At 42.2% G+C, this 21,621-nt stretch overlaps 1 protein-coding gene across 2 annotated transcripts; it reads right to left on the bottom strand.

Moving 5' to 3' along the window:
* Nucleotides 1–5,783: 5,783 nt before the first annotated feature.
* On the bottom strand, nucleotides 5,784–20,925 carry LOC112225948 (U3 small nucleolar RNA-associated protein 18 homolog). 2 transcript variants are annotated; one of them, XM_042307333.1, is made up of 13 exons: nucleotides 20,530–20,925; nucleotides 19,979–20,115; nucleotides 16,824–16,919; nucleotides 16,666–16,736; nucleotides 16,023–16,144; nucleotides 15,677–15,802; nucleotides 15,245–15,419; nucleotides 9,618–9,718; nucleotides 9,390–9,480; nucleotides 7,856–7,979; nucleotides 6,558–6,732; nucleotides 6,231–6,373; nucleotides 5,784–6,125 (listed from the first exon to the last, which is right to left on the bottom strand). In XM_042307333.1, the coding sequence occupies exons 1-13, from the start codon at nucleotides 20,734–20,736 to the stop codon at nucleotides 6,101–6,103; spliced, it is 1,593 nt and encodes a 530-aa protein (XP_042163267.1). In that variant the 5' UTR covers nucleotides 20,737–20,925; the 3' UTR covers nucleotides 5,784–6,100. The 2 variants fall into 2 exon arrangements, with proteins under 2 accessions (XP_042163267.1, XP_024245866.1); XM_024390098.2 differs by having other exon boundaries at nucleotides 16,023–16,120; nucleotides 20,530–20,924.
* Nucleotides 20,926–21,621: the final 696 nt, after the last annotated feature.

The following is a 21,621-nucleotide window of genomic DNA, read 5'->3' as shown; positions in this document are numbered from 1 at the left end:
ACAAACGTCATCCATGCAATTTAGACTGATGTGTGAGCTCATGGCTTTTATCCCACCATGTTTTAAGAATTGAATAGTCACTGAAGAACAGTCTCAGATTCCAGTACTTCCATTATCATTTGAACACAGGTCTCTGACCACAGGTACATTTTCAGACAGACAGGCTGACATTGAATTTCCAACATTGCCATAATATCATTCTCTGCTTCGAGACGGAGGACTCCATACTTCCGATGCTTTCCAACCCAATTTAACATACAATCTGTCAGGTTCTTCATGACTTATTTTGTAGTTAGTCCCAAAAGAAGCCTCCCTTGTTCAACCATTAATCTACCTGTGTGGCGTGCAAGTGATTTCCCTCTTGGTGACCTGAGAGATGATCAGGACTCTGTGATGCCACAGAGCTTCACATCTGAGCCAATGGAAAATAACAGGTGTATCTCTGTATGCTCTGTAGACTATAGTCAGTTTTGTTGCGTGTGGCTTAGATTGTCTCAGACATGAGTGAATGTGGACTATAGTCAGTTTTGTTGAGTGTGGCTTAGATTGTCTCAGACATGAGTGAATGTGGACTATAGTCAGTTTTGTTGCATGTGGCTTAGATTGTCTCAGACATGAGTGAATGTGGATGTCATACCATACATGCTGTCAATGCATGTGAACTCCAATGCTCCATCTCCCTCAATAAAAACAACAATGGCCTCTTTGTGATGCAGTAAATGACTCTTTCAACCCTAAGAGCTTTAAAATTGTATTTATTTGGAAAGTGATCCGTGAATCCAACAAATAAGTTATATAACCTCAAAAACATGGGGACATACTTCCAAGCTTCCCTGCCAGTCAGGCAAACAATATCCCAGGTTGTCTACTCGAATCTACTACTGACAACTGCAGGCTGTCGACAGGCCGATTCTTGTGTCCCATTCATGCGGCCTCAGTTTGGAGCCAAAGCTAAACGGCTGTCCAAAGCCCAGGTTTAGTTTACTGTTTCCAGTCGCACCAATGTCACCATCCAACATAACATGACACATGCATTGTGCTACTAGATTTTATAATTTACATGATTGGCGCTAGCTCGTCAAACCTGTTCACCAACAGTGAACGGTGAGGTTCATATGTAACCAGGACTAAACTCAGCAAAAAAAGAAACGTTCCTTTTTCAGGACCCTCCAGAATCCAAATAACTTCACAGATCTTCATTGTAAAGGGTTTAACACTGTTTCCCATGCTTGTTCAATGAACCATAAACAATTAATGAACATACGCCTGTGGGGTCGTTGAGACTCTAACAGCTTACAGACGGTAGGCAATTAAGGTCACAGTTATAAAAACTTAGGACACTAAAGAGGCCTTTCTACTGACTCTGAAAAACACCAAAAGAAAGATGTCCAGGGTCCCCGCTCATCTGCGTGAACGTGCCTTAGGCATGCTACAAAGAGGCATGAGGACTGCAGATGTGGCCAGGGCAGTAAAATGCAATGTCCATACTGTGAGATGCCTAAGACAGCGCTACAGGGAGACAGAACAGACAGCTGATCGTCCTCGCAGTGGCAGACCACGTGTAACAACACCTGCACCGGATCGGTACATCCGAACATCCCACTTGCGGGACAGGTACGGCATAGCAACAACAACTGCCCGAGTTACACCAGGAACGCACAATCCCTCCATCAGTGCTCAGACTGTCCGCAATAGGCCGAGAGAGGCTGGACTGAGGGCTTGTAGGCCTGTTGTAAGGCAGGTCCTCACCGGACATCACCGGCAACAACATCGCCTTTGGGCACAAACCCACCGTCGCTGGACCAGACAGGACTGGCAAAAAGTGCTCTTCACTGACGAGTTGCGGTTTTGTCTCACCAGGGGTGATGGTCAGATTCGCGTTTATCGTCGAAGGAATGAGCGTTACACCGAGTCCTGTACTCTGGAGCGGGATCGATTTGGAGGTGGAGGGTCCTTCATGGTCTGGGGCGGTGTGTCACAGCATCATCGGACTGAGCTTGTTGTTATTGCAGGCAATCTCAACGCCATGCGTTGTGCGTTTGATTTTGACCCATTTGTTCAGGGACACATTATTCCATTTCTGTTAGTCACATCTGTGGAACTTGTTCAGTTTATGTCTCAGTTGTTGAATCTTATGTGAATACAAATATTTACATGTTGTTTGCTGAAAATAAAATGCAGTTGACAGTGAGGACGATTATTTTTTGCTGAGTTTATGTTAATGGCTGTTTACAAATGGAAAATAAACTAGTCAATGAATGTCCTGTACAGAGGTCTACCTGGAAACTTCTCAGTGACTAAACCATTGTCAATCAAGGAAGAATAGTATCTGCCAAACTGGGATGCTCACTGTTATAGGTTCAGATGATGATGTCACCATATAGTTGTGTTTAAATTTGAAATGTACCTGACCCACATCAACAGACAGAAGATTGTTTGGAATGAAAACTTAAGAATCGTTGCTCTCATAGAGTACTTATAGCACTGTAACTGTACAGCAGTTAATATTGCTCACAACATTTTTTTTGCTACAGGCTACTCTTTATCCTGTTACAAAAATAGTTGACACACAAACTTACCTTATATCGATCTTTCTTCTGGGTGTTTTCTTCTGCAATGGAGTTGCAGATAATATAATAATGAAATAAGTCTGTGACTGTCCTGCAAAGCTGCTGTCATCACTGCCAAAGGTACTTCCAGCTAGTCAGGTATATGTGTGATTGTGTGTGGTTATGTGTTGTGATGGGGAGTTGACAGCAGCTTGCACAGTAGTCAGGTGAGTTGGTAAAACAACTACAGTGCCCTCAAAGTATTCACACCCCTTGACTTTTTTCACATTTTCTTGTTACAGGCTGAATTTAAAATGCATTACATTTTGATTTTGTGTCACTGAACGCAATACTCCATTATGTCGAAGTGGAAATATGTTTCTAGAAATGTTTACAAATGACTAAAAATGCAAAGGAGAAATGTCATGAGTCAATAAGTATTCAACCCCTTTGTTATGGCAAGCCTAAATAACTTCTGGAGTAAAAATTTGCTTAACAATTTGGATAAATTGCATGGACTACCTGTGTAGAATAATGGTGTTTAACATGATTTTTAAATCACAGCCCTATCTCTGTACCCCATACATACAATTTATCTGTAAGGTATCTCAGTCAAGCAGTGAATTTCAAGCACAAATTCAACAAAAAAGACCAGGGGGTTTTCCAATGCCTCACAAGGAAAGGCACCTATTGATAGATGGGTAAAAAAAAATAAGATGTCAAATATGCCTTTGAGCATGGTGAAGATATTAATTACACTTTGGATGGTGTATCAATACACCCAGTCACTACAAAGGTAAAGGCGTCCTTCCTAACTCAGTTGCCGGAGAGGAAAGAAACCGCTCAGGGATTTCACCATGAGGCCAATGGTGACTTTAAAACAGTTACAGAGTTGAATGGCTGTAATATGAGAAAACATCGTAGTTACTCCACAATACTAACCTAAATGACAAAGTGAAAAGAAGGACGCCTGTACAGAATACAAATATTCCAAAACATGCATTCTGTTTGCGATAAGACACAAAAGTAATACTGCAAAAAATATGGCAAAGAAAATGTACTTTTTGTCCTGAATACCACACATTATGTTTGGGGCAAATCCAACACAACATTAAGAGCACCTTTTCTAATATTGAGTTTTTTAAAGATTATTGGGCAAATATTGTACAGTCCTGGTAGGCAAAGCTCTTAGTGACTTACCCAGAAAGACTGCCAAAGTTGATTCTAACATGCACTGACTCAGGGGGTTGAATACTTGTCTAGTCAAAATATTGTTTTTTTTTTATTTTCCATTAAATACTCCAAAAAAGTAATAATTTTGTGTAATTATTGACAAAAAATGACAAATCCATTTTTAATCCCACTTTGGAACACAACAAAATGTGAAAAAGTGAAGGCGTGTGAATACTTTTTGAAGCCACTGTATTTCTCCTTTAACATGCGTGTGAAAGAAACAGACTGTGTAAAAATATATGGCTAATTAGTGTAGATCATTGATACTAGCACATATATTCATAAGAGATAGATGAAGGAGTTTGTGGTTATTTTGAAAGGTTCACCAACTACACAGCTGCAACCTGCTGCTGAGATCGCAAATCTGTAAATTAGTCAGACAGACCAGAGAATAGATAGGACAAACACAGATTCTAAACCTATATGTACACAAATTACCATTAATTTCACAACTGCAGCTATTTTTCTATGTCTGGTCTGCAGGGCAAATATATTTATTTCCGACTCTCAAGACACCCACATGAGAACTAAAACTAAGTAAAATGCTGATGAGGCTCATTATTTGTTTCTGCACTTCCCACCTGTTAATAGTTTCTGTTGTTTTCTGCATTAGGGGGACTACAGGGGAAAACTCTTGTTTGTTTGGTGTTAAGGTTCATTTATCATAAAGACATTTCTCCAGCCTATTATATTACAGGAGCACCTCAGGACAGACCAAAACAATAAATGTGATAAAGATGCACTGAAACACGAGGGGAAGAGAAATTACTTGTCTGAATGCAGATACAAACGACTACGATGCCTTAGGGAGGACACAGTGCTTCATCTTTTACTAATGAGGAGAAATGTAGGTGTTGGAATGCTGCCTACCCTGACTGACGTCCTAAAGGAGGATCTAATGCATGTAACACATGTAACACATGGTGTTACTGTCATTCATCTGGAGTCTGTAGGTGTGTGTGTTTCTCTCAATGCTGTGGCTCAGCAGGGAGGTCCCTTTAGTGCAGTAAAAAAAAAAAAAATAAAGCAGTCAATTTCACAGTGCGAATGGCACCATCAAGCAAACTGTTCTATGAGCCATACTGGGAGCATGAATGCAAAGTAAGGGTTTATATTAGCTTCGCTTTCTGATGTGCCTTTCTGGCCTGGGTCTTGGTCTGCTGATAAACTGGGCCAGATAGGCTGTGCCTTCAGAAAGTCTTCATACCCCTTGACCTGATTTTTTTCCCTCTGCAGTTTGGTCAGAGGTCCAGTAGTCCCATATTATTTATTTTACTTCCCAATGATGCAGACCACTGTGCTCTTGGAAACGTTCCAACGCTCTAGAAATGGTTTTATACCCTTTCCCAGATACGCCTTGTCACAATTCTACCTCAGCACTCTATGGCCAGTTCCATGGACTTCTTGGTATAGTCTCTACTCTGACATGCACTGTCAACTGTGGGACTTTATATAGACAGGTGTGTTTATTTCAAAATCATGTCAAAACAATTGAATTGGCCAAAGGTGGACTCTAATCAAGTTGTAGCAACGGCTCAAGGATGATCAAATTAAATTGGATGCACCAGAGCGCAATTAGATGTCACAGCAAAGGTGTGTCAATACTTGTAAATGAGATATTGCTGCATTTAATTGAATACATTTGCAAAACATATTTAATCCATTTAGAATTTAGGCTGTAATAACAAAATGCAGAATAAGTCAAGGGGTATGAATACTTTCTGAAGGCACTGAACATTAAGTATTTAATCCAAAGTTGTGTGAAAATGATCATCTTCAAACACCATCAGATTTGGAGGAGCGCTTTGGTCAAAATGGAAGTCACAGTGAGTTCTAATCCATTATTGTGGCTGGAAGCAACAGATTTTCAGGTCAACATGGAGTAGACTAACGGGGCTTTAGTGCATACAAGTTTGACAGCCTTTCTATACTAGTCAATCTATAATGTTATTGTTCTCCGAGATATCTAGAAACAGAAGAAACCATAATAATGGCCAAGTATCAAGGAAATTAAGTTGTATTTTATCCATTATACAAACATTTGTCAAACCCTAAAGTAGACAGAAAGAAATACACAGGACAATGCATTTTGAAAACTGAACACTTAAAAAATGTAACCACTCAAATTTGAAGGGAAAAAAACAGGATAACAAAGACGTGGTATCTTGCTGTGACACTTTCATAGATGAAATTACCATGACCGATTTCACAATTGAAGTCCTTTTCATTGTAAAATGTCTTCTTGAAGACAATGGTAGTTGTATTGAGGGAGCTTGGTGTCTTGATGTTGATTACGAGCCTGCTTGTGATGCTCTTCATCAAAAGTCTTTGTAATGCAACAACCTGAAAATAAACCAAATTATTATTCCAATATATTTACTTGTATCAAGTCACAGTGTTGATGTTTTTTATTTTCTGCTGTCTGAAAAAACAAAAAACAAGACTCACCTGAAGAGAGGGGCATGGCCCTTGTTGTTGGCCAGAGAGAAGAAGCCGCTGTTTGGGGAGAAGTCCAGGCGGTGGGCCCTGTATATGGTTTTCCTCTGGAACATGGGGAAGTTGGAGAACACCGTGAAGCTGGGGATATGAACCTGAAATGAGAAGGGTAGACATATGGCACTTGGAGAGACTTGATGACAGTGAAAGAGACATGGTTTTAGTTCTTTATTACTATCCAAGTCATGCTGCAATAAAACCTCGTATTTACAAGAGACCAGGTGTAGCTGTTATGATGACAAAGACAACATCAGGTGTTTGAGAGAGAGAGAGACTGACCAATCGGGCAGCCTCGTCGTCAGCCCTAGAGGCAATGGCCAGGATCTCGGAGGTGGGGTTGAAGCGGAGAGAGGTGGCAGAGGTCACCAAGTTCATAATGGCCTTCAGAGGCTTGGGGTTGTTCTGCCGCATACACTCCTCCTGCGAGTACACGTTCACCACACCTGCCGCTGACCTGAGATAATAGAAAAATGATGTGAACTTGTGTGCTACAGCTATATCTATACGAAAAAATACAATTGGGTTATTCCATGAAATGGGTGCCTTTGGCATCGCGTTGAAATTTTAAGTATAAAATGTACACAAATACTACAATTTAAAAGCCTGTTATGTTAAATGAAGTGCCCTTTAAAATGTAGACCACATGGAGAATTCAATAAATCAGCATTTTGACATGTCCCTCCGTCAACCATGTGTCCACCTCTAGTCAGATTTGAACTCACTTAACACCAACCTTCCTCCAAGTTTCTTTCACCATCATTGTACAGCCCTAGTTATTTTGTTGCTTTGACAAAGTCATTTCTGAAAATAATTTATTTCATACGATTAATTTACATGTTTCCTTGATTTTAAGATCAACCATGTTTACTTGAATTCGTGAAACTATTCCTTTTAGAATAGTTTTCATCCTGAAAAACAGAACATCGAATAGTCAAATCAGAGTAAAATCGGGTGAGCTGGTTCTACTCTTTTTGGCTATTTTCTGGTGTTTTGTGGTGGAAAACTGAGCGGGTCGAGCATGACATGTCAACCCTGTTACCCATGGACAGACAGGCTAGAAATGTTTTCACTAAATGTTGTTGTGTGAAGCTTGCATTTAATTAACACTCCCTGTTGCACAAAACAAGATTCCATTCCCCCTGTCACGAGGAAATGAACAGCTGATTAAAGATGAAATCGTCAACCCTGTTCCTTTATTTGGCACATAATAGGCACTTACTTTAAAATGTTTTATTTAAATCGCTTAAAGTGGGATACCATGTTTTTTTATTTTATTAAGTTGAACGTGCTCTTTATGACAGAATGTTAATATTTGTTACACTTCTTAAAAAGCCACCTAATTGGTGGAACGACCCAATTATCCTTAAGGTTTTGTGGCAAAATCATGCATAAAAACAACAAAAAAAAGAAATCTGAAGCAAGACAAACAGGACAATACAAACATTGCAATGGCTTGATCACAAAACGACAGGGACCATCGCTGCTGAAACACATCAGCAAGGAAACGGATTAATGAATAAAGCTACACACCAACAACCTCATATCACAAAATGCTAAAAACAAAATGGCTGACTCACCCGCAGGCCAGATACTGTCCGTTCTTGGATGCAGCCATGGAGGTCCCACTCACACAGCCATCATCTGTGAACCTGTTCAGGCATTTACTGCTCCTCATGTCCCATATGTACACCTCACCCTCCTCTGCAACATCAAAAAAAGTTTGGTACATACAGGTACCCATGTACAGCTTTTAAAAAAAGGTACAATATGCAGAAATCGCTCCGCCATTTCCTTTCTGCTAAAATGCTAGTAGTTCGCCTAATTTCAGTTTGTGACAAAACAAGCAGTGGTCACCAGGGCAGTGGTCACTTCCTTAGTCAAAATTCAAAGCCAAGATCTACCGCTCAGATTTTTTTATATATTTTTTAAACATGACAAAAAATTAAATATTAACCTATTAAAAACCCATTCTGTAGCAATGAGGATTGTAGTAGGCAAAATGCCCAATACATTACCACTGCAAATTGGTTATGCTTGAGTTGCCTTGCCAATGTTGTTCTTCTCAGATCATTTTGAAATTATATTTCAAAATTGTAGGTATAGGTATACAGCTGAGTGAGCATAATGCATTTGCTTTTATTTATTTTACTGGACTGATGGCCTGCATCTGATGGTCAGTCTGAGTGAAAGGAGAAGAGCAGTGGTGAGGCTTCCAGCCGAAGGCAAAACTCAAGTCGCACTGCATTATTTCTGCCTCATGCACCAATTCATGTTGTTAAATCAGGTGGCCAGTTGAAGGGAAATATTACTATATATAAAAAAAAGACACACCGCTAATAACACTTTGCTATACTGCTTGCAGTGAGTGGATGTAAGGCGCTGAATAACAACTTCAACATGAACTTATTCATAAAAACAGCAGCGCGTTGCATTATTCCGCCGAGTCTCTAGTCATGGTTTTAAAAGTTTTGAAATCTCACAGTATCAACTTTGCGGTGCGCTCGAGGCTTCTTTTTACAGTATTTGGCTTGAGGAAACTGTGCATACACAGTGATCTGAGCTATATGATTGGCCAGCGGAAGGCCTGAAGGTGCACTTGATTTGCTCTCTGGGTATTTTTCAAAATGGGAACACTTTGTCTTCCCAGTGCTAGGGCTGCTGAATCAAGTGCACCTACCACCAACAGCATGAAACAAATACAAAAATAGGAACATGAGGATTAATCGTTGTTTTTTTGTTACAGAAATGTTTGGGGACCAACTAGGACCACTGGTGTAGAGAATCATTGTACCATCTCTGTTAAATATATGTCCCATAAACAAAAATATTGTTTGAAGCTGGTGAACAAAGCCAAAAGTAAAAAGACACTAAATCTAACTTAAGAATGTGAAGCATAGAAATGGCGCACATAGAACAAGTCTATAGCGTCTTAGAATTGATTTCAAAGAGAATGACAGATGTATAACTCACATTTCTATGTTCATTTGGTCAGATCGCCCAAAAAGTCACATTTTGAAGTCACATTTTGAAACTAAAATCTAAAAAAGGCTTTAGGATGTGATTGGGGTGTCGGGCTGTGGCTGTGTGTCTTAGACCAGGGTAAAAACCCACCAGAATTGGTGAAGACTTTGCTGCCGTCATGGGAAAAAGCCACTCCCACAATGTTTCCATTGATCTTCATGCTTTTCACTACCTCCTTTGTCTGAAAAAAAAAAAAAAAAGAGAGAAAATACAGACATTTATGCAATCATGTATGCGCCTGATCCAAAATGGAGTCTTACATTTTGATCCATTTTGGATGTGTGGTATACCAGGTATTTGCCAACTACAATCACTTACCTTCATTGTTAACACATGGAGGTATCCGGAGGTGCCAGTGAGAAGGAGGGATTCTCCATCAGGGGAGACTTCAAACTCTTTCACCCTCTGTTCCCTCAGACCTGGGGGGCAATCATAATTGTTACTGCACTCAAATCACACAACCAGGCACTTACCCACTACCCATGTAAAAAAAAGAACACAGCCTGGCTGTATAATATACAGCGATTTTATCTTCAAACCAATCACAGAACACAATAACTTGCGCAGTAATAACTAGGCTTGGGCGGTATACCGTAAAACAGGGTATTTGGAAATAGCCATGGGATGGTTTTCAACACGGCCAACACAGTTGAAACCTTCCTTTTTATACATTGGAATATTTGTAGCTACTTTTTACCTGCAGTCAATTTGTGCAATACGTTACGAGATAAAGCAGTTCCCATTCTTAATTTCACCGGTCACATAATATTTTATTATGAAGCTTTACCGGCAGTTCCCAGTCACATGGTGTTTGGTTTACAAGCACACAACGACTAGAGAGACTGGAGCCTTGTGAATCACTCAATGTTTTGCACCACGTGCCAGGTGATCTAGGGGCGGCAGGTAGCCTGGCGGGTAGGAGAGTTGGGCCAGTAAACGAAAGGTTGCTGGATTGAATTCCCGAGCTGACAAGGCAAAAATCTGCCGTTCTGCCCCTGAGCGAGGCAGTTAACCCACTGTTCCCCGAGCGGCGTTGACGTGGATGTCGATTAAGGCAGCACCCAGCACCTCTCTGACTCAGTGGTTAAATGTGTTAAGAGACATTTCAGTTGAATACATCCAGTTGTAGAACTGACTAGGTATCCCCCTTTCCTCTAGTTACACAACTAAATGTTTGCCAGCTACATATCAAACCAAATTTTATTTGTCACATGCGCCGAATACAACAGATGTAGAACTTACAGTGAAATACTTACTTACAAGCCCATAACCAACAATGCAGTTAAGAAAAATGAAGTGTTAAGAAAGTATTGACTAAAATAAACAGGTAAAAATACAAAACTTTTTTTTTTTAAAAGAGGAACGATAAAATAACAGTAACAAGGCTATATAACACGTGTGGGGGCACAGGTTAGTCGAGGTAATTGAGGTAATATGTACAAAAGCTGAAGAACATACGCACATCCAGGTACTTTCCACAGGTGCTGGAGTTGTAGGCAAAACTCATGGAAAACAGAAAGAAAATGCCGCACACTGCTGCTCATGCTCCCAGGTGAGGTCCTGGATGGCAGGAAGCTTGGCTCCAGGAAGGTACTGGGCTGTACTACGCACTACCCTCTGTAGTGCCTTGCGATCGGAGGCCGACGCAGTTGCTATACCAGGCGGTGATGCAACCAGTCAGATGCAACCATGTTCTCGATGATGTGGATGTAGAACTTTGAGGATCTGAGGCCCAATGCCAAATCTTTCCAGTCTCCTGCGGGGGAATAGGCTTTGTCATGCCCTCTTCACGACTGTCTTGGTGTGTTTGGACCATGACAGTTTGTTGGTGATGTGGACGCCAAGGAGCTTGAAGCTCTCAACCTGCTCCACTACAGCCCCGTCGATGAGAATGGGGGCGTGCTCGGCCCTCCTTTTCCTGCAGTCCACGATCATCTCCTTTGTCTTGATCACATTGAGGGCGAAGGTTTTATTGTGGTATCATGCTGCCAGGTTTCTGACCTCCTCCCTATAGCCTGTCTCACCGTTGTTGGGGATCAGGCCTACTACTGTTGTGTCGTCTGCAAACACATGGTGTTGGAGTCGTGCTTGGCCATGCAGTCATGGGTGAACAGGGAGTACATGAGGGGACTGAGCACACATCCCTGACGGGCCCCCGTGTTGAGGAACAGTGTGGCAGATGTGTTGTTACCGACCCTTACCACTTCGGAGCGGCCCATCAGGAAGTCCAGGATCCAGTTGCAGAGGGAGATGTTAAGTCCCAGGGTCCTTAGCTTAGTGATGAGCATTGAGGGCACTATCGTGTGGGACGCTGAGCTGAGGTCAATGACTAGCATTCTCACGTTCCTTTTGTCCAGGTGTGAAAGGGCAGTGAGGAGTGCAGAGATTGCATCATCTGTAGATCTGTTGGGGCGGTATGCAAATTGGAGTGGGTCTAGGGTTCCCGGGATAATGGTGTTGATGTGAGCCAAGACCAGCCTTTCCCCGTAGTCATTTAGGCAGGTTACTTTAGTGTTCCTGGACACAAGGGCTATGGTGGTCTGCTTGAAACATGTTGGTATTACAGACTCGGTCAGGCACAGGTTGAAAATGTCAGTACAGACACTTGCCAGTTGGTCAGCGCAAGCTTGCAGTACACATCCTAGTAATCCGTCTGGCCCTGTGAATGTTGATTTAAAAAGGTCTTACTCACACCGGCTACGGAGAGCGTGATATCATAGTCGTCCGGAACAGCTGGTGCTCTCATGCATGTTTCAGTGTTGCTTGCCTCGAAGCGCACATAGAAGTCATTTAGCTCATCTGGTTCGCTCATGTCACTGGGTACCTCGTGGCTGTGCTTCCCTTTGTAGTCTGTAATAGTTTGCAAGCCCTGCCACATCCGTCAGAGTCGGTGTAGTAAGACTCGATCTTAGTCCTGCTTTGCCTGTTTGATGGTTAGTTGACGGGCATAGCAGGATTTTTATGAGCGTCCTGCTCCTTGAAATTGACAGCTCTACCCTTTAGCTCAGTCTGGATGTTGCCTGTAATCCATGGCTTCTGGTTGAGGTATGTATATACGGTTAATGTGTGGACGATGTCATCAATGCACTTATTGATGAAGCCAGTGACTGATGTGGTGAACTCCTCAATGTCATTGGAAGAATCCCGGAACATATTTCAGTCTGTGCTAGCAAAACAGTCCTGTAGCTTAGAATCTGCATCATCTGACCACTTCCGTATTGAGCTAGTCACTGGTACTTCCTGCTTTAGTTTTTGCTTGTAAGCAAGAATCAGGAGGATAGAGTTAGGGTCAAATTTGCCAAATGGAGGGCGAGGGAGAGCTTGGTACACGTGTGTGTGTGTGTGTGTGTGTGTGTGTGTGTGTGTGTGTGTGTGTGTGTGTAGTAAAGGTGGTCTAGAGTTTTTTTTGCCTCTGGTTGCACATGCTGGCAGAAATTAGGTAAAAAGGATTTAAGCTTCCCTGCAATAAAGTCCCTGGCCACTAGGAGCACCGCCTCTGGATGTGCATTTTCTTGTTTGCTTATGGCCTTATAGAGCTCGCTGAGTGCGGTCTTAGTGCCAGCATCGGTTTGCAGTGGTAAATAGACAGCTACAAAAAATATAGATAAACTCTTGGTAAATAGTGTGGTCTACAGCTTATCATGAGATACTCTACCTCAGGCAAGCAAAACCTCAAGACTTCATTAATATCAGATGTCTTACACCAGCTGTTATTGACAAATAGACACAGACTACAACCCCTTGTCTTACCGGAGGCAGCTGTTCCATCTTGCCGATGCACGGAAAACCCAGCCAGGTGTTTATTATCCATGTTGTCGTTCAGCCAAGACTCGTGAAACACAAGTTATTACAGTTTTTAATGTCCTGTTGGAAGGATAGTCTTGATCGGAGTTCATCCAGTTTATTATCCAATGATTGCACGTTAGCTAATAGGACTGATGGTAGAGACGGGTTATCCACTCGCGGTCAGATTCTTACAAGGCACCCCAACGTACAGTACCAGCCAAAAGTTTGGACACACCTACTCATTCAAGGGCTTTTCTTTATTTATACTATTTTCCACATAGTAGAATAATAGAGAAGACATCAAAACTATGAAATAACATATGGAATTATATAGGAACCAAAAAAAAAGTGTTAAAACAAATCAAAATATGTTTTAGATTCTTCAAAGTTGCCACCCTTTGCCTTGATGACAGCTTTGCACACTCTTGGTATTCTATCAACCAGCTTCACCTGGAATGCTTTTCCAACCGTCTTGAAGGAGTTCCCACATATGCTGAGCACTTGTTGGCTGCTTTTCCTTCACTCTGCATTCTAACTCATCTCAAACCATCTAAATTGGGTTGAGGTTGGGTGATCGTGGAGGCCAGGTTATCTGATGCAGCACTCCATCACTCTCCTTCTTGGTTAAATAACCCTTACACAGCCTGAACGTGTGTTGAGTCATTGTCCTGGGTCATTGTCCTATTACAAAACAAATGATAGTCCCACTAAGCCCAAAACAGATATGGCGTGTCGCTGCAGAATGCTTTGGTAGCCATGCTGGTTAAGTATGCCTTGAATTCAAAATAAATCACAGACAGTGTCACCAGCAAAGCACCCCCACGCATCCTCCTCCATGCTTCACAGTGGGAACCACACATGCGGACATCATCCGTTCACCTACTCTGTGACTCACAAAGACATGGCAGTTGGAACCAATAATTTAACATTTTGACTCATCAGACCAAAGGACAGCTTTCCTCCGGTCTAAAGTCTATTGCTCGTGTTCCTTGGCCCAAGCAAGTCTCTTCTTCTTATTGTTGTCCTTTAGTAGTGGTTTCTTTGCAGCAATTCGACCATGAAGGCCTGATTCATGCAGTCTCCTCTGAACAGTTGATGTTGAGATGTGTCTGTTACTTGAACTCTGTGAAGCCTTTATTTGGGCTGCAATTTCTGAGGCCGGTAACTCTAATGAACTTATCCTCTGCAGCAGAGGTAACTCTAGGTCTTCCTTTCCTGTGGCGGTCCTCATGAGCGGTCCGTCATAGCGCTTGATGGTTTTTGCGATTGCACTTGAAGAGACTGAAAGTTCTTGTCATTTTCTGGATTGACTGACCTTCATGTCTTAAAGTAATGATGGACTGTCATTTCTCTTTGATTATTCTAGCTGTTCTTGCTATAATATGGACTTGGTCTTTCACCAAACAGGGCTATCTTCTGTATACAACCCCTACCTTGTCACAACACAACTGACTGGCTCAAACGCATTAAGGAAAGAAATTCCACAAATTAACAAGGCACACCTGTTAATTGAAATGCATTCCAGGTGACTACCTCACGAAGCTGGTTGAGAGAATGCCAATAGTATACAAAGCTGTCATCAAGGCAAAGGGTGGCTATTTCGAATTATCTCAAATATAATATATATCCGGCGCCATTAAATGGCATTCAAAGATATCTTATAACTATTAAGTTAACTGTCTAAAATGTGCTAAATACTCTGCAGTTGTGCATTTGGTTTGCTAACTTACAGTAGATATATAGCTTCTTGCAGAAAAATAAGCTTCTCTTGGTAACAGCAGAGAATCCCCTCCTGGATCAAGAGCCTTGCCGTTTAATATTTGTTTTGTGTGTGCAGCAAACTGTAGCATTTCTTGTTATTTGTATAACTGAGTTGGGATGTCTGTCCTGCAAATCATTTGGATCAGAGACTGTATAAAATGTTTTCACTGAGATTTTACATGTACTTGTTAGCATTGCTAACCTTCGGTTTACAAAGGCTCAGCGGGGTTTGTGTTCAGTGCCAGTCTTTACCAGATATCGGTATGAAGGTTTGACAATCTCGATACCGCACAAGCCTAGTAATAAAAGGCTATGTCACTACCTAACAGCCAACTGGTTAGACTACTACCGAACAGCCTTGGGGTTCTAGTGACTCCCCATGGCTTCCTCCTCCTCACCTCTGACAGTGTGGACAGGGGTGACCTTGCCCTCCATCATGTCGTAGATGTAGAACAGCTTGTTCCTGAAACTGGTGGCCACCACCTGCTCCCCGTCCACGCTGAACTGGGCCTTGTGCACCGGGAACCTCTCCAGGTGAATACTCTGAATCTTAGGGTTGGTCTTCCCATCAACCTGGAGAGGAAGGCGGGACATTTAGAGTGAGGTAGATGGTAATTCATGTCACAGATTCACTAAATAACCATAAGATAATCATCCGTAAGGATGATTGGTGGTCCATTGAGTTTGTATATATTTTTTGCTTATAGTTTGTATGGTCAAAAAAAGGTCTGGAGGATATTATTAAGGATGCAGTTCCCTATACCATGTCGCATGATGACTGCCACAAGAATACCTGAGAGAAGACTGCAGCTGATGAGTAAAATGAATACCTGGAACAGAGAGATGGACTGGTCGAGCCCTGCTGTCATGACAACCTGGGCAGAGGGGTGGAACTGCACCGTGGTCAGCCTGTCCTCAGACGGCCGGTCGTTGTTGGCGTGTAGGCACGTCTTCATCTGCAAGAGAGTTAAATACATCCAGAATAAATGGACTAGCATCACATGTAAACAAAACCACATGATTTAATACTGGAAAACGTAATGGTTTTGTAACTCCCAAACCTCTAAAGTACTCTGGTTTAGAGTCTCCATTTCCAGTCAGAGAGAGACCTGGTTGTTTTACTCTAACTTAACCTCAAATGTAGTAGTGGTAAGATGATGGGAGAACAGAACTCACCCGTATGATTCCTTTGGGAAGGCTGTCGGATGAGCCCACAAAGTTGCCCGTCTTCCTCATCAGGTCATCTCCATCTTCATCCTCATCATCAGAGTCATCTTTAGTTTTTGGAAAATAGACATCTTTTATTGAAAAGACACAAATGTATACTTTATACCAGGACTCAAATTAGATTCAGCCGCATGCCGATTTTTTTCTTGAGCCGATGGTCAGGAGGTCGGAACATAATTACAAATCATTTGTAAACTGCAAATTGTCCACAAGAAGCCCAAACATATATACAATTGTATTAAAACAATAATTTCAAACCGTCTATATCATGAAAAGAGCAGGTGTTCATAATGTTTTGTACTCAGTGTGTATCTCTCTATTATGCGTGGGAATACTTTGGAACAGATATCTAAAATTAAAATCATTTGTTGGTGTTTTTAGTCTTTTATGTCCAAAAATGTTTAAAAAATGTCCTTCAGAAAACTTGGAGGGCCAAATAAAAATCACCAAAATTCAGCCCGCGCTCAGTTGGGGAACCCTGCTGTATACACTATATCACCATTATATAGTAGGTAATCATAAGTGAGGGGCATCTCTCATAACATACTACATGGATCATGAAGTTGTTTATAACCAAAATGTGGGAGTTTACCTTTTTTCTTATTCTTTTTCTTTAATTTTGTCTCTGCCCAGGACGGCATTCCACCCATTGCTTTTTGGAACCTGGCAAAAATGAGTTGGAAGTGAGAGCTTGAACCACAAGATCCCAACGGTATTTACTCCATGGCTGTGTTACTAACATCCACTTACTGTTCTTTCATCCTCTGCTGTAACTTCTGTTTGGACATCTTGGCCTCCGCGTCACTCTTGGCCAGGTCTCTACGGAACCGGTGTGTCATGTCCACTCTAGGAAACAGGAGGGAAATATCATGAATGGATTAATAAATAACAGTGACGTAACTAGGATGTAACGGTTCACCGAAACGCATCGGGTCCCTGGTTCCAATGTTTAAGATACAAATCGATCTAAATGTACCACGCATCGGTCAGAAAATCGACTCAAACGTTATGAATCGTCAGTTCACTAAAAGGTTTTGCTCATGTTACTTTTTTTCTACCTTCCCGAAAATACCTCTGATCTGTTGTGAAAACTGATGCTTCCTCTCCTTCATTGTCAAACTAAGCATGTAACTGCGTTGACAGTCACTGATTTTGGACACTTTTTTATTTTTTTTATTTTACCCCCTTTTTCTCCCCAATTTTCGTGGTATCCAATTGTTTAGTAGCTACTATCTTGTCTCATCGCTACAACTCCCGTACGGGCTCGGGAGAGACGAAGGTTGAAAGTCATGCGCCCTCCGATACACAACCTAACCAAGCCGCACTGCTTCTTAACACAGCGCCATACAACCCGGAAGCCAGCCGCACCAATGTGTCGTAGGCACAGGAGTCACTGGTGCGCGATGAGACAAGGATTTCCCTACCGGCCGAACCCTCCCTAACCCGGACGACACTAGGCCAATTGTGCGTCGCCCCACGGACCTCCCGGTCGCGGGCAGTTACGACAGAGCCCGGGCGCAAACCCAGAGTCTCTGGTGGCACAGCTGGCGCTGCAGTACAGCGCCCTTAACCACTGCGCCACCCGGGAGGGGGATTTTGGGCTCTATTAACAAACCTCCAAATGCATTTCAATGCCATACAACACTCCTTCCGTGGCCTCCAAGTGCTCTTAAATACCAGTAAAACTAAATGCAGGCTCTTCAACCGATTGCTGCCTGCACCCACCTGCCCAACTAACATCACTACTCTGGACGGTTCTGACTTAGAATGGCATCTCCAATCCAAAATAAAATCAAGAATAGGTTTCCTGTTTCGCAACAAATCTCCTTCACTCATGCTGCCATACCCTCGAAAAACGGACTATCCTACCAATCCTTGACTTTGGCAATGTCATTTACAAAATAGCCTCCAACACTCTACTCAGAACATTGGATGTAGTCTATCACAGTGCCATCCATTTTGTCACCAAAGCCCCACAACTGCGACCTATATGCCCTCGTTGGCTGGCCCTCACTACATATTCGTCACCAAACCCACTGGCTCCTGGTCATCTATAAGTCTTTGCTAGGTAAAGCCCCACCTTATCTCAGCTCACTGGTCACCATAGCAACACCCACCCGTAGCACATGCCCCAGCAGGTATATTTCACTGGTCATCCCCAAAGCCAACACCTCCTTTGGCTGCCTTTCCTTCCAGTTCTCTGCTGCCAATGACTGGAACCAATTGCAAAAAAAATCACTGAAGCTGGAAGCTTATATGTCCCTCTCTAACTTTAAGCATCAGCTGTCAGAGCAGCTTACCGATCACTGCACCTGTACACAGCCCATCTGTAAATAGCCCACCCAATTACCTCATCCCCATATTGTTATTTATTTATTTTTGCTCTTTTGCACCCCAATATCTCTACTTGCACATCATCATCTGCACATCTAACACTCCAGTGTTAATGCTAAATTGTAACTATTTCGCCACTATGGCCTATTTATTGCCTTACCTCCCTAATCTTACTACATTTGCATACACTGTACATAGATTTTTCTATTGTGTGATTGACTATATGTTTGTTTATGTGTAACTCTGTGTTGTTGTTTGTCGCACTGCTTTGCTTTATCTTGACCAGGTCGCCAAATGAGAACTTGTTCTCAACTGGCCTACCTGGTTAAATAGGTCAAATTTAACCAGGTAGGCCAGGTAAAATTGTTTATTTATTTATGGGGCAGCAGGTAGCCTAGTGGTTAGAGTGTTGGACTAGTAACCGGAAGTTGCAAGTTCAAATCCCCGAGCTGACAAGGTACAAATCTGTCATTCTGCCCCTGAACAGGCAGTTAACCCACTGTTCCTAGGCAGTCATTGAAAATAAGAATTTGTTCTTAACTGACTTGCCTGGTTAGATAAAGGTAAAATAAAAAATATATATTTAGAAAAGGATCTACAAGTAATTTTGCATGTTGAACAACCCCAGGGAATATTGGTAGCCTACTAAAATTGAGCGCTGCTTCGCACGCTGACTAATAACACCTCGATCACACCAATAGCATCATTGCATTTTGGTACACCAAAAGGTGAATGTTGAGCTTTGGTTGCACACATCCAGATGATGCTGCTTACCATTTTGCACAATGACTCTCTGTTGGTGTGATCAGGGCTTAACAAAAGTTCAACATTCACCTTCTGCTACCATTTCTGTCAAGCGGTCTACACAAATCTAATCTAATAGTGGGGTGGTAGATGCTCACTAGTCTCCCTTATGGCTCAGCTCAAGTGACTACACACACACCATAGACATTTACACACACATCAGCTCAAACAGGTCCAGCTCAGAGAGGCCCAGCCCGTGAGCTCCATCAACAGCAGATTTGAATTTAGAATGGAAAATGAATGTGTTTATGTAACAAATGTTGTAGCATCGAATATTATCGCATCAAACCAAATCGTATCGATTCGTTCCTCTCAACAAACCAAATCGTTACAAACTAAAACGTATCATTCTCGTCAGTGCTCGACTTGGCTAGGAGCTCACTGGAGCTGAGTACCAGCACCTCAAATGTTCTACTGCTTGAGCTCCTCTTCATCATATAGAATATTAGCTCAAAAGTATTGTGGGATCTCCTGCACCTAAATTTCAACAGTACCGGCACCCAAAACGAGTACCGGAACCTATTTCAGTCCAGGTCAAGCACTGGTTTCTATATCATACCCATGTATCTAGATACGTATAGATTCGTCTTCAAAAGGGAAAGATGCACATCACTAGTAACTGCCCATACAAGCAATGTTTGATTCACATATCCATGTAATTGACATTAGGGTTACATGACTACAACTACATGAAGTGTGAAGCATTGTACATGACATCAATGCTGAAAAGACACAATTATGACATTGCTGCAGTCCCAGGTACTAACTCTTCCTCCAGATCATCCTCCTCATCCTCCCATACTGCTGTCCTTGTTGGCTGAACCTTCAGCCGTGCTTCATTCTCTACATCGGAATCGCTGGAATCGTCATCATCCAGAAGTGTGGCACCTCCATCTTCTCTGTCCTGTTGACAAGAAATTGATTTGCTAAAAACTGACTGCAATGAAACTAAAAGTAAACGATGTGACAGAGGGATTATGTCACTGGAGATTATTTGTCTATTACCTGGTTGTAACTAACTATCAATCAATAATGGATTTATATCTATGCCATGCTGACAATGTGCCAACATAATCGACTGAGCATCTGGCAGGCAGCATCATTCTGTATGGAATCAGAGGTGTATTCATTACGCCGATTTTTCGGATTGGAATGGCAACCGTAAAATGAACTACAACTTCCGTTTAAAAAGAGAACGGATTTTACGTCACGTTGAAGAGCGTTTGGAGTTGTTGCAAAACGTTTTGTAACAGACGAAACGTTTTGCTACAGAATCGGCGTAATGAATATACCCCATATGTAACTAATGAATTCCTACCCCCACCAGCTTTTCCACAAGATCATCTTCAGCACCAAAAACAAGATCTTCTAGAAGTTTTACAGATGCATCTTCTTCGCCCAAAACAGTCACTGCCTGAGCGTTTTTGTGTCTTTTTAGCACTTCCTCGTCGTAGTCAGGCTCTGGTTCAGAGACTCTCTTCGTCGTCTCTCTCCCCTTTCTAGAGTGTTTACCGACTTTGTCCATGTTTATCGTTTAAACCTTAGCATATGAAACGAATTGTAAAGTTGTCTCGGGACACGCTAGAATTGAACAAGATTCAGTAGACTCATAAATGTGCTAGCTAGTCTTTTACAATAACATGCCTCATACACCCAATGTTTTCCACATGGGGTTGCTGCAACGCTGTGTTAGTTGTGAGAAAAGGGAACGTGCGGCTGCACTATTTCACAAATTTGCAAAGTATGTGCACAGAGAAGAACTCATGGCCCACGCAACGCGCCAACAGTGTACATGTTTTATTAATCAGCGGTTGGGCGCAGGCTGCGCGCAAAATTCCTTATCACGTGTTTCCGTTTTCTTGACCCCTGAACTCGGAATAAATTGTTTATTTTTTCTCTCTTTGCACACAAACGTTCTGGCAAAGATACTTGCGCCCTGTTGTGCATGGATTGTAAAATGATATTCAGATTTTGCATTTGTCATCGATGCAAAGTTTTGGGGAAATCAAATAAAATTTATTTATATAGCCCTTCGTACATCAGCTGATATCTCAAAGTGCTGTACAGAAACCCAGCCTAAAACCCCAAACAGCAAGCAATGCAGGTGTAGAAGCACGGTGGCTAGGAAAAACTCCCTAGAAAGGCCAAAACCTAGGAAGAAACCTAGAGAGGAACCAGGCTATGTGGGGTGGCCAGTCCTCTTCTGGCTGTGCCGGGTGGAGATTATAACAGAACATGGCCAAGATGTTCAAATGTTCATAAATGACCAGCATGGTCGTATAATAATAAGGCAGAACAGTTGAAACTGGAGCAGCAGCACGGTCAGGTGGACTGGGGACAGCAAGGAGTCATCATGTCAGGTAGTCCTGGGGCATGGTCCTAGGGCTCAGGTCCTCCGAGAGAGAGAAAG

The sequence above is a fragment of the Oncorhynchus tshawytscha genome, linkage group LG27 (genome assembly GCF_018296145.1).
Source record: "Oncorhynchus tshawytscha isolate Ot180627B linkage group LG27, Otsh_v2.0, whole genome shotgun sequence".
Classification (NCBI taxonomy): Eukaryota; Metazoa; Chordata; class Actinopteri; order Salmoniformes; family Salmonidae; genus Oncorhynchus; species Oncorhynchus tshawytscha.
The sequence above is the reverse complement of the archived record's forward strand: the minus strand, read 5'-3'. Positions and strand labels throughout refer to the sequence as shown.